The sequence below is a fragment of the Diachasmimorpha longicaudata genome, chromosome 11, assembly GCF_034640455.1.
Source record: "Diachasmimorpha longicaudata isolate KC_UGA_2023 chromosome 11, iyDiaLong2, whole genome shotgun sequence".
NCBI classification, from domain to species: Eukaryota; Metazoa; Arthropoda; class Insecta; order Hymenoptera; family Braconidae; genus Diachasmimorpha; species Diachasmimorpha longicaudata.
The window spans coordinates 1834178-1847231 of record NC_087235.1 but is presented as its reverse complement, the minus strand read 5'-3'; the positions used below and the strand labels follow the sequence as shown (position 1 = coordinate 1847231).

The window sequence follows — 13054 nt, the reverse complement described above, 5'->3', positions numbered from 1 at the left end:
AAAGAATTCAGACCCTTTTTTCATTTTGATATTGGTTGCTTGCTCTATAATTTTAGTGGACGTTTGTCTGTGATGTTCATATTTGAATTGAGCATGAAAATCCGCGAATAGGACTCTGAACTCATCTGAGAGAGATTATGACTCGCTTCCTGCTGTCTCATTTTCTTTTATTCCCCAATGCGAGGGAATCCATAACAGGAAAATTTTAGAAAGGGGATTTTTCTTTTGTATTTCGTTGCATTGCTCTCTAATTTGAATGATAAAAGGATTTGATTTAATAGTCAGTTGAGAGAATTTACCCAAATTACATATTTACATCCAGAATTTTCATTTATAATTCTCATCGCAAACTGAATCTTTATTTTGATGTATCGTTTCAAGGAGATCGGCCCAGTAGTTCCTGAGATATAACAACTTTTGTAAATTTCGTTTTTCCTACTCGTCTGAGTGGATCCTATGAATATCGATCAAAATTTCCATATTTTTTCGAGTAAAATTTTGAGATATTACCATCGCTTCTTCAGTTCCCCTGATTTGAAATTAAATTTATATTTCCTCAGAATATAACATTCGATAAAATTTCATTTACAATAAGAAAAAAGCATTGGGAAATTAGGAATTGCAGACCTCACATATGTTGTGTCTCACAAACTCAAGTCTATCTCTACCAAATGAACTGTCTGAGTTCCCTGGAATAATTTGGCTTATGGACGTTGAAAGATGCATGTAAGAACAGGCAATAACCAGCAGGTTCTTACCTGGGGAAGTCCACGTGGAGGTTCATGAACGGGGAAAACCCTGATGCGGGTATTTGCCCCGCAATCTTTTGATTGTAGGGCACTCCAATGCGAATGAAAGGCGAGCACTTCAGAATTATCGGTGGACGATATAATATGAAAGCAAAACTATAAATGAATCGAATTATTGTGACACTGATGATCCATCGTCGTTAATTATGGCAATGTTTTCTAGATTAATTTCGACTTTGATGACGACATGAAATCCTAACTAATGTAAATAATGAAATGCTTGCTCTGTAATTATTTCCTGAGGAAACAGAAACCCTTTACAAATAAAGTGAATTGGAAGGTACTGTTTTCATTCATTTTCTCTTGAATGGAAGTCTGGTAATTGACCAATTTTTCGATTTCAATTGAAATTAACTAGAATATTTTGAAACGCGAAAAAACGATGTTTTTATATCATATGTGTGTGCATGTGCTAGAATGTTCGACATTTTGACGATGAATTTTAAAAAAATGCTACATAAATACGATTAAAATTGTAGCGAAAATCAATATCTCAAAAACTACTGTAAGGATTTCAACTTTTTTAAAAATATGCTTCCTAGGGAGTTCTATCTATATCGATTAAAATATCCACATTTTTTCATGTAAAATTTGGAGATATCGCCATTTTTAGGTTTTATCAGTAGTAATACCTCAAGACCTTCAAAATTATCGTATATTTCCCGAGAGTTTCGTTGCGCAGCAACGAGAGGGATAAGTTTTGCAGGTGAAAAATCCGAAGCGCGAAGCGCGAGGAACAAGAGTTTTTTGTTGAATGGGTCCAGAGTCTGAAAACTTTGGTCACTAAGGGTTAGTTCCTCTGGAGACATTATAGGAGAAAGATATACCTTCTGTATGTGATAATAAAGAATTAAAATTTTTAGCAGAATTGTTTGGTATTATTTAGTAAATCTCTTTCCATAATCCAATAATAACCAACCTCCATTATTATGAATCACCATTATTAACTATTCCCTACTTTGTTTTTGTTCAATGATACTCTTATTTACCTAAACTTAGATTTTATTTTTAACAAATGGAGAAAAAAAAATTAAAAAGAGAAATGTCAACACAATCAGCAGTATCAGAACGTCTTGATAACTCAATTAAGATGATATTTAATCATGAATATTTACGTCTATCGAAGACCGATTTTCATACTCATAGACCTTATTCTATCGTTATCAATAATGACCACATTAAAAATCGGAATTGTCAATAATTTTTTGTTCTTTATTAATCACCATTTTACAAAGAGCAAAAAAATTACATTCAATAACAATTCAACAACACCTCTCCGACATTTGGCATGATACATTGTGTTTATAATGATGCCTCATATCGTCGAAGCGAATGATAAACCTCGAAGGAGTGATTATTTAAATGAATAATCACGTCACAACGTCAGTAATCGAAATATCAATCAACTACAATTAACAAACTGAAGTTGAATAATAAAGATTTAGTAGACCATCAAATAACTGAAACATAAACTTCGGGAATAATTACATATGTATAAATGTATTTCTACGGGCTCGTCAGGTTCCACCTGAGAGTCCCCTCAACCCTCGTCTCACATTGCGGTAAAGTTCTTCCATATTTTCCCCTTCTGCGCCGCAGAAAAAAACTTCTCATCCTCTGAGTAATTCCTCTCCTCTCCTTATAACTCAACGATTGATTGTTCTCCTCTTTCGAAATGGTAGTCCTCGAAACTGGGTGATCAACACCCCGCAGGATTTCTGGTGATGTGTTTGGAAATTTCGGAGACTGATTGGTAACATCAACTTGGTCATTCGGAAACTGATGTCTGTTCCGTCCTAGGAAGATATCTTGACACCTGATCAATTGATTCATGTTCTTGTTCCACCTTCTGATTACCTCATCTTCAGGATTACGATCAGCTTCATGAGACATATCAGAAGGACTTTCGGGTGCATCACTCGCAGTTTCTTCAGCAATACTTGCTATTGAAGCGTTAGGAATTCTAGTCGAAGACATAACTCCTGAGGTTGAATGAGGTTCAATGGACCTCTCGAAATCCTGAATGACAATGCTGGGTGTTGACGTCTCGGCCATATGAACTCTATTATGACACGAGTGATGATCCTGAGTTTGTACTCCCATTGTATCAGCACATTTTTCACAATCACTCTCACCATCCCGAGAATTAGAACTCTGTAAAGACTTCAAGGTTCTCCTGGGTCTGTCGTCCAACGAAGTTGATGCGCCTGAGAAGGTTTTCTCAGATTCCCCAGTCCGTCGATTCCCTGAATGATTTGATCCCCGGAAATGACGAGGATATAACGTAGCTGATGGTGGTCCCATACTGGAAGACGCAAGACTTGGAGATAACTGATTGGGATAGCCTGATTGCATACGAAATCTCCCGGTTGGTGTTGGTCTGATTTCCAAGCGATTGTAGCTGGCTGAAGGCAGCTGATTAATGATAGACTTGCTCGATACTTCGGTATCGGTGTCCAATGAATCATCACGATGGATTAAAGCTCCAACGATGAATTTTTTAGGTGGATGAGCTCGTGGAGGCTTCGACATCCGGGGGACCAACACCTTCTGGTCGGCGACGGACAGCTTTTGGTCTGCAGATGATTGACTCAACTCATCAGTCATCAAAGACTCTCCTTGAATCGGCAACATGGCATGCAGAAGCGTTGCTCTGTCTTCAGTCATCAACGAGCCCGTTTGGACTGATGATCTTGGAATTGGAAGAGTTGATGTGGCTTCAGTCATTACTAGTTTCGCCTGAGTTCCTGCAGCTAACAATTTTCCAGCCGAAAGTGTCGACCGGTCCTCAGTTATTCGTGTGCCTGTTTGAGTTCCCATGTCTGATGATCTTGGCTCACTGATTGACGACTCGCGTATACTTTCAGTCATCTGTGAACCTTCAGAGGTCTCTGTAGTTTCCATTGCACTCAAGTACTGGTCCTCGGTTTGCGTCGACTGCGTCGACTTTGACAGGATTAAATGAATATTGACGCACGGCATGACGTTGTGACTCTCAGAATCTTTAGAGAGTGGAATCAGAGGATTGTGCACTGATCCCTGTGGATTCTCCAGTGGCCCCTGTGGATTCTCCAGGGGCTTCCGCGTTGTTGAATCATCGACGACTGTGACCACTGGCGGAACACATACCGAGGGTGTCGTCCCCTTTGTTAGCTTTTCGCTGCAGCTTGGCGTCAGAGGTTTTTCGGGATCTGCTGGTGGAGGGATAATACCAATTTTTCTTAGGCCATTCAGAAAAATCGTCATCAACGATGCCTCATGCTTTTGGACACTTTGAGTGGTGCGAGCCAAACCGTTTTTCGACTTGTCAAAGTCATTATCTGTGGAAAAAAATAATTAAATAATTTTTTACTATCGATTTTGTTGAAAGCTAGGTTGATAAATAAATGAAACTATCATATAAGAGCAATTGAATTATATTTTGTTAGGATGTGTTCTCACTTTGACAGCATTCGCCGAACTGAACATGAAAGGTCTAAGTAACTAAGACCGTAGCATCGAGACTATGGTTTCTTTTTTTTAGGCCTAGTCATATACTTATATTATTTTTTAAACATTCATCTGGAAAAGAGCCCGCATAGCGTAATAAATCTCTTCTCAACGAGCGAATCTTATTTCCCATTGCAGATTTTACTGAAGGATTTCAGCGAGAATTTTTGAAAATGAATATTCGTAATCAATTACTTATATAACATAACATATGATAAGGGAACATATGATGAGAGAAATAAAAACCCTTGGGGCTCTCGATATCCTAAACTTATAAGAAATACAGTGACTTGGGTGAACAGGGCCAGGGCGGATCATTATGGTTTAGCCAGTTCATTGAAAAGGATTCGCTATGTTAAATCCGCTGCTTGCAGATGTGTTGAACCATCTGAAGATTTAAATCATGTGTTCTGGCACTGTTCACTCTATGAACAGTATCGTCAGAAACTTATCAATAGACTGCAAAGTGAAGGCTATTTTCTACCTTATGGAATTCACTATTTTCTGAAAACTTTAAAGATAAAAATTATTTTGTTAATTGACTCGTTTCTCACTTCATGTAAAGTAGACATTTGAGGATATTGAAGTCTACTGAATATTGAAGAAGTAATAAGGCAATTTATGCACATTTTGGTAAAAAAAAAACAAAAAATCTTTTGTGGCAGAATAAACCAATAAGTTTCAATATATAAATAAAAAAAAGTGTAATAAATTTAATGTATATAGATTTGTAATAATATCGAATTGCCTTTGTTCTTTTCAATATTTGGAAAAATGCGACATAAGAATAATTAATTTCGAAGAAAAGTGCATTCAGGAAAATATTATAAACAGAATAGCAAAATTATGAAATTTCAAATCTCTTGAAATTTATCTTTGATTTGCCAGACATTTCGTAACATTAAAAAAAAAATTATAAATCCTTTATAACACAATCCAATGTCACGTTTTTGTCACCGGTTTGTCAGATATCGTATACGTCCGTCTATTTTTGACCTTTTTATAGGATTATACATCATCTATACATATACTTTTTCGAAAAAACGACAAAACTTCACTAATAACATTTACTGATTCCTATGTGGAAGAATTTCTGATTGCTTGCGCATTTGGGAAATTGGTGACTACACAAAGTTAATGGAAATAAAGTGATTGTAGTGGTATAATCGAGGTTATTTTTTTCAAGTTGTATTTCTCAATATGGTTATCTACTCACTGGAAATTTTTATCACGTCTACCGTTCACATATCTGTGGCAATAAAATCATGATAATGCAAAAAAATTTGCATACATCATAACATTTTATAATGTTGCATATAATTGGATATAATATGATGTTGAATTATCTGGTAAATGAAGGTTATTACATTACTATCATTATCACTTACTATTTCTATGGAAATCATATACAAACAAAAATATTGATAATAATGAGAATTACTTGACTAAAAAAAATAGAAACAAAAACGGAAATATGTGATCCCATTATGGCGCCAAGTAAAAAACTAAACGCGATCTTGCATTTCTAATTTGTGTAACAAACTGGTGAGAAATGTCTTATAAAATATGGATAAAATTTTAATGAAATAATTGTAGAAGTCTTCCTAAGATTCCTAAAAATCTGCAATGAGTTGCAATGCAATTGAATGCAATTGAGGCGTCAAGACGATTCAATTGTCTAATAAATAATAATAATGGGTGTCTTGCACGTGTTAAGAATTAATTAGCTCTGTAGCGTTGCAAATTAATGTCGTTATAAAGTAAAAACATCATAGAAAAATTATTCGTATTACTGTTTGAAAGTATCACATAACGAACTTACGATATTATTGGTATTTATTATAAAATATTGACGTACTTTATGAAATAATCGATAAACAGAAATTTCAAAAATTAAAGTTGTGGTCGGTAAGAAACTCGAACTCGTTCAAGATGGTCACATGATTATCATGGATTTTATCAAATGAATCATGGTCACATTTCATCAAATCACAGGTATTACTAAGGACTAAGTCTGGGCCAAAATTCAGCTCAATTGGTCCGGCCCTTCTTCATAAATTTCCATTTCGCTCTCCACCGTTTTTCGCAAATACCTCGCAAACTATAGAACCTATTCCATTTTTTCGCCTTCCAAAATATTCGTTTCAATGTATTCTATCTGAATCAATCAAAATACGTGTACTCGCCCTCACTAACTTTTTGAGATATCCCAAATTTTATGACTTGTCTAAAAAAAAAAGGCTGTTAGCACAGTGACGATGCGAAAGTTTCATTCAACAATTTGAAATTTGCCATCAAATTTCCTCGTAGCATTGAAATATTTAATATTGAAGAACGTTTCAATTGGATCATTAGTTCGTAAGATATTCTACTTAATATCAAAATCGCTTTCCTTGAATATATCGAATACAATCCAACCTTATTTAATGTTTCACCTCTCAAAATGTTCGTCTCACTGTACTCCATCTCAACTATTAAACCAATTCAATTTGTATAAGTAAAGGAAAAAAATAATAACCCGTAAAGTATCGGAATTTCTCTCACTACTTCATAACCTTCTGATTCCATCTGTATATTTAAACTCATGATTATCCTCTCGGCAATTCTCCACTCACCATCGTCATCATCCGGGTAATGGAACAATGGAGCAATGCACGCTGAAAAAACCGTGATTGCCACCGCAGTGCCCAGAATAACTGCCATTTTTCCACCAGTTATTTTCGCTATACAGTTAAACACCTCTATCACCATTAAACCACATGTCACAACAAAAAAAAAAAATTTTATTTTCACAAACTGTTGACATTGTTACCGTGAAAACTAATATCCATCTCCGAGTATTCCGTAATATAAAAACTCGATTCTAACAGAGTCTAGACCGGACCCATTTCAATCAGCCGAAATCCATCAAGCAGTGACGTTCGGTCGATCACAGCCCTTCACTATCCTCCTAATATCCGGACGATTTTGCTACAGAAAAATAAACACTAGAATTGTTGAGTTGAATTATCTTATCACGAAGAGCGAGACTTCATCAATCTAAATGGAATGTAAACACACCCAAATTAGTCGCTCTCTATTACCCAATGGCAGAAACCTTGACAGTGATCATTCACTTCCGTTGAAAGAATAGAAAAAGTTCATAACTGAGTGGTTAAACTATTAAGACAACGGAGCATTAATACCGATACCTTGGCCTTGCACGAGCTTATTGGTAATAAATAATGGAATCACCACTTACGAGTATTTCCCACGTTTGCATATCTAAATAATTATACATGTTTGTGTTGTTAACGATATCGATTTTTCTGGTGATTTGGAAAAAAAATTACCCCGGCCTTTTTTTTATTTATTGAAAGTGCTGGAATCCCAGAGGTGCGTTATTTAGACTATCCTCACTTCTACATTTATTTATAGATGAAAAATTATATAAAAATAATAGGTTCGTACAACAGCATACGCACGTGTGTGTTTTTATCGGAGTGCACGGAGAAAAAAATAATGGTAGAGAGAACTTTATTAATATTCGCGACTCGTTAGGATGAGTATAATTTATGCAGCATTACTATGTAATCGTAATGATTATTATGAGTTGTAGGAATGGTTACCATGGGGCATGGCAGAACTCTCGATGGTAATGGACTCGATAGATATACGAAACAAACACTGATGTGACCGATACTTTACGTGGTTTTCCCCTTATTTCTACCAATTCGATGGATTCACCCCAATTCAATTTTAAAAATCAAAAGAGTGATATTCGCAATGTGCAAGGAGAGAAAAATTCTTTAAGAATTATGTACCTATCTGTTTCGTAATCTGCCAGTCAAAACAATCTTCGGCAAAAATCATGGAACAGTTGCGCCCTTCATCAGTAAACTTTCAGGAGTAATACCCCAAGACTTTCAGAATTATCGGGTATTTTCCGAAAGTTTCGTTGCATAGGAACTAGAGGGATAAGTTTTGCAGGTTAAAAATCCCGAGCGCAAGAGTTTTTCTGCGAAACTTATCCCGGTTGGTGCTAGGGAGGGACACTGGAGGGAAACATCGGTTTAATTTTGAAGGTCGAGGGGTATTTGGCTGGATTAATTTTTTCATTCCAATTTCAAGTAATTAAATGTGTGGCATTTCACGTCATATCGTCTGGTTTTTCACTCGTAGTTGTGGCTTCTAGCGTATATTTTCTGTCTGCACAAAATGCAGAAAATTGTTTCCAAATTGTGACTTTTGTCTTCACGGTATTATTAGAAACATTTTTTCAAAGTTTTTGATCAATAATGTCCAAGGATTCTCCTCCAAATCTGCTCACATCGAGGTAAAGTCTTTGAACTTGACTCTGGACCTTCTAACGTCCCATTCAATTATTTGAATAATTCTTTTATTATCGATTTATAACGATGCGTATACCATTACGGACTATTCCAAGGGTTCACGCGCCCGAATTAACAAGAAAAAAAAAGGAAAAAAAACGATTCCTGCGGGGTCGTGTTGCACTTGCTCACCCTGTTATGTACAGTAGTCTACGTTTTCCTTATACTTAACTTTGTGGGTTGTCTGCTTCTTTTCGCGTGGTAAATTACTGGAATATTGTCTTTATTTTGAATTAGATTATTTTTCTCGAGGTACACGAAATCTTCTGGAGGGATCAATCCTGTTTTTAGAGTGCTTATAATATATTTTTCGTTTACATAGTATGGAGCTCCGCAAGTGTCCCGTGTGCTCTAGTCTGCCACGCTGCAACTGTTAAGTACTCGTAATTGTATGGACAATGAAAGCCGATGGGTGGTCATTTTCATAGTTAGAAAATTATATTATTGCTTTTTTTGTTTCATCGAAGCTGATTCATTAATAATCTAATTAATATTAATTCATCATCATCTGTTTAGATAATCGTTATTATCTGTTAGATGTTTAATGAAATCAATATAAAACAAAAAACACTCTTATTGTCTTCCGAGTATTTATACTTTAAATTGAAAAAACATTTTTATGGACTGGAATTCTGAGAAGTATGAGGTATGCTGTAGGTTTGATTTTAAGTATGTAGACAAAGTGGAATGAATAGGACTCTTTAAAAGCATGTGACTAAACGGTCCAGGGTGTTATTTCCCTTTGTAAAATCTAGTGAGTTCCTCTAAGGAATCGTTACAGAACGCCTGTGTCTCCCAAGCACATTTATTTGTGTTAAAGAATAAAGTAAGGAAATAGTTTAAATTACTTACAGAATTATTATTTCAAATGACCCATTTCCAATATTATCAATAACAATTCAATAATGATTATTATATTGACAAATGTCAGGATAATAATTCTTATTATTACAATTTCAATATCAATTTCATTCAAAAAGTCTATAAGTGGAGTTATGACTGGTGGAATGAGAACCTTTTATACCCTTTATCAAACTATGGATTTGATATATAAAGGATCCTGATATTTACGGCGTCTCGTGCATAGCATTTTGATCAGAAGGAAGGACTTTGACGCTCCGCTAACTCTCCATTTTATCCACTATAATATTAATAATTTTGATAACAGCGGAACAATTTTTAACAACGTAACATCACGATCAGACTCAGCCTTGGACAGGTTTATTTTTTATGCGTAAACATCGACGTAATGAATGTTTTTTTTATTTTCATGATAGGGAATATTGTTGGAATCACTAGGGTGGAACGATATTGTTCACAAGAAACGTAAAGGACATTCCATAATGAACACGTCGCAGAATCAACGCGACGTTTCTAATTGTTAAAAAAAGATAATATTGGAAATTACAAGTGTTACTTCAAGCCTGCATTGCATTAATCGTAATGTCTCCTTCACACAATTGATCAAAATATATCTCAATGGCGTTAAAAAAATGATAATAATCATCGTTACTTTCTTTATTTACACTCAGTAAGACTCAATACAATTTTTTTCGTGTTTATTCGCAGAAGCTATCATCTATGTAATGAAAAAAGGCGCCAAATACCTTGAATTATATTTTAAACAATCTCCTTACTCCTGGTACAAGCAATGTTAACTATCCAGAAAATTTATTGTCAGTGTCATCTAGAAGCAACACATCCTGTGATACTGCCCAAATTTCCAAATCCAAAGAAACAAATTGTTAACTAGACAAAATGGAACAGACTTTAAGTAGAAAAAAATAATTTGCCAATGTTTGGAGGAATATATGTTAAAAATTTAGTATTATATGGGCAGTGTAAATAAATCTTATGTACAAGTTTCAACACTTTAAATAATAAGGGAAAAGAAGAGATGGCTAGTAGCGAATTCTTATGAGAACTTGTAACAAATTTCGTTAAAAATAAAAAATAAATAATGAATTAGTATATTTTGGGAGACTCGAGGCGACGCCAAGGATGAGAATTATATAAAGTCTGTAAGTTATATGTGATAAAAAAAAATGGTGCTGAGAATGGCGATCTGGAAGGACATTGCTAATTTATTAGCAAAAATAACTATATTATATGGAGACGACCGCAATTTTCCACTTGTTTAAAGTTCCCTCCGATCAACTGGAATCAGGTGCGTGTGAGTGTAGCAGGTGTACGTGAAGGCTTCAGGAAGCTCCATCGATCGAGGTGAGACTCATTTAATCTTTGAATGTAATTAAATCAAACGTGTTTATTAGTATTTTTTGTCAAATGCGGATGTTGTAGTTTTGTGTTGTTTTTTGTTCACGATTTCAGGAGAAAATTTAGAGGTTTAAGGAACTCATTTAATTCGTGGAATGGGATCACTCGTAATATTATCATTCTTTTTTCAAAACTATTGGTCACTATGAGGAAACGAAAAACCTTGACGATAATATCCGACGCCTTCGATCGTTTCCAGAGGCGGAGCAGATCCTTCGCCGGTCTTCGTACACAGAGCGAAAAATCGGCGAATTTTACTGCAAAAATTACTGTAGGTAATTTTACTGTGAAAATTACTGCCGGCCTGAGAAAAATTACTATGCCACTTAGTAAAATTTCTTAATCAGGTAGGGAAAACTCCTATATCGACTTCGTAAAAATTCAAATGGACGTTAACCGGCTGATGCTACAGGTCCCATGACGATATCCAACGTCGGCAATAATCGGATGTATTCGGCGCTCATCGTTAACCAATCACAATGAGCTAACGAAAAATCGCTGTGCGACACTGTAAAAAATTAAGGAACGCACAATAAAATAAACTGATGTAGACGGGAATTGTTAATGGATTTCTATCAATTTTTCCTTTAAACTCAAATATAAAATATCAATTTTTCATTTAAACTCAAATATAAAATATCAATTTTTCATTTAAACTCAATAAAAAATAACCGATTTTCAAATTTCATAGTGCTGTTTCGTTAATGTTACGAAGTCTTATATCATTAATTATAAAATGTATTGCAACATTTATGGTATTGATGATAATTTTTATGTGTGAATACAGGACATTTCTGGTACCCGACAAAATAATTTTCCTGCGACTTTTCTCTCCGCGTAGGATTCAATTACCTCAGCCACTTTAGATAAATTCATTGATGAATATACTCTAATTTCCATTGACGTACGACTCAGTGGGGTGCACGGATTCAATTAATGATGGATAGATCATTTATTCAGTTTCGTTATGACTTTGAGAATTATTATAGACGGATGTGGGTGAGAACAGGACAGTATAATTGACCTTCCACTCTGATGTTCACGGTTGACCTCCACTTTCTGCAGGACTATTTTCATTTGATTGTGTTTGAAGCCGGATATCACGGGTATTGCCACGCTGTTATCGACATTCCGTTATGTCAACTTCGTATCAATAATAAATACCAAAAAACACGTGCTCACATCGGGGCTATCAAAAAATCTCCGCCCATTAGTTAAAAATTAATTCAATTTTTTGATTGTGAGAATAGAAAAATGCAGTTTGGAAAAAAATGGAAATTTATAAAAAAGCATTTTTACAGAAAACATTTCAGTGAATTGTATTGCAAAATACCGAACAAATTTGTGGTCATTCGACAGGAAGTTTTGGTTATTCATTAGTCAATTACAAAATTGATAAGAAATTATAAATTTCGCTGACTCTATTCTTCGTTTCAAATGGTTAAAAACAAACATTTGACATTTTTCGCCAGTCTTTCGAGGCCCATCGCTGAGTTATGCATATTATATATTATATTACATAGATTATATTATATTACATTGGAATTTTGAATCTCAAAACATCTGTTTCTATTCTCTTCTCTCTTGGATTTTCAAAGCGCCCGTCATACGCTGTTCCTTCCTTATGTAAACAAAACATGACATCTGAAATCGATCAATCGAAAATGGCGACCACAATCGAAACATGGCAAGCGACACAGCAAATTCATTGCACAGGCGGTAGCGTAACGGTCGATCATATGGTGCTAGTAAACTAAAAGAGAAGATGCCGTATTCCCGAATTCACCCATTTTACGCTGGGCAGTCTTAACAACGGAGCTACCGGATACCACAAAAATTTACTCTCAACTTCACCAGAAACATCGCCTAACCTTCTTTAGGCATCAAATAATTCGAAGAGAATTAGAATTAGAGAGAAAAAAAATCTGCTTTAACCCCGGCCGGGAATCGAACCCGGGTCGGAAGATGCTTTTACTTTACTTTTTACTTTATAACGCGTTTATTAAGTATTTTTACAACATATGTACAGTATCTACATATTATATCTTACTTATTGCTTAACAAGACTAGGCCACCAACCGTGAGGCTTTATACCTAAATTAACATAAG

The 13054-nt window shown here is 35.1% G+C and overlaps 1 protein-coding gene across 2 annotated transcripts; it reads right to left on the bottom strand.

Moving 5' to 3' along the window:
• Nucleotides 1-2000: 2000 nt before the first annotated feature.
• Nucleotides 2001-7262, bottom strand: LOC135167167 (uncharacterized). Of its 2 annotated transcripts, XM_064130059.1 has the most exons (3): nt 7111-7257; nt 6914-7021; nt 2001-4129 (listed from the first exon to the last, which is right to left on the bottom strand). In XM_064130059.1, the coding sequence occupies exons 1-3, from the start codon at nt 7127-7129 to the stop codon at nt 2316-2318; spliced, it is 1941 nt and encodes a 646-aa protein (XP_063986129.1). In that variant the 5' UTR covers nt 7130-7257; the 3' UTR covers nt 2001-2315. The 2 variants fall into 2 exon arrangements, with proteins under 2 accessions (XP_063986129.1, XP_063986128.1); XM_064130058.1 differs by having other exon boundaries at nt 6914-7262.
• Nucleotides 7263-13054: the final 5792 nt, after the last annotated feature.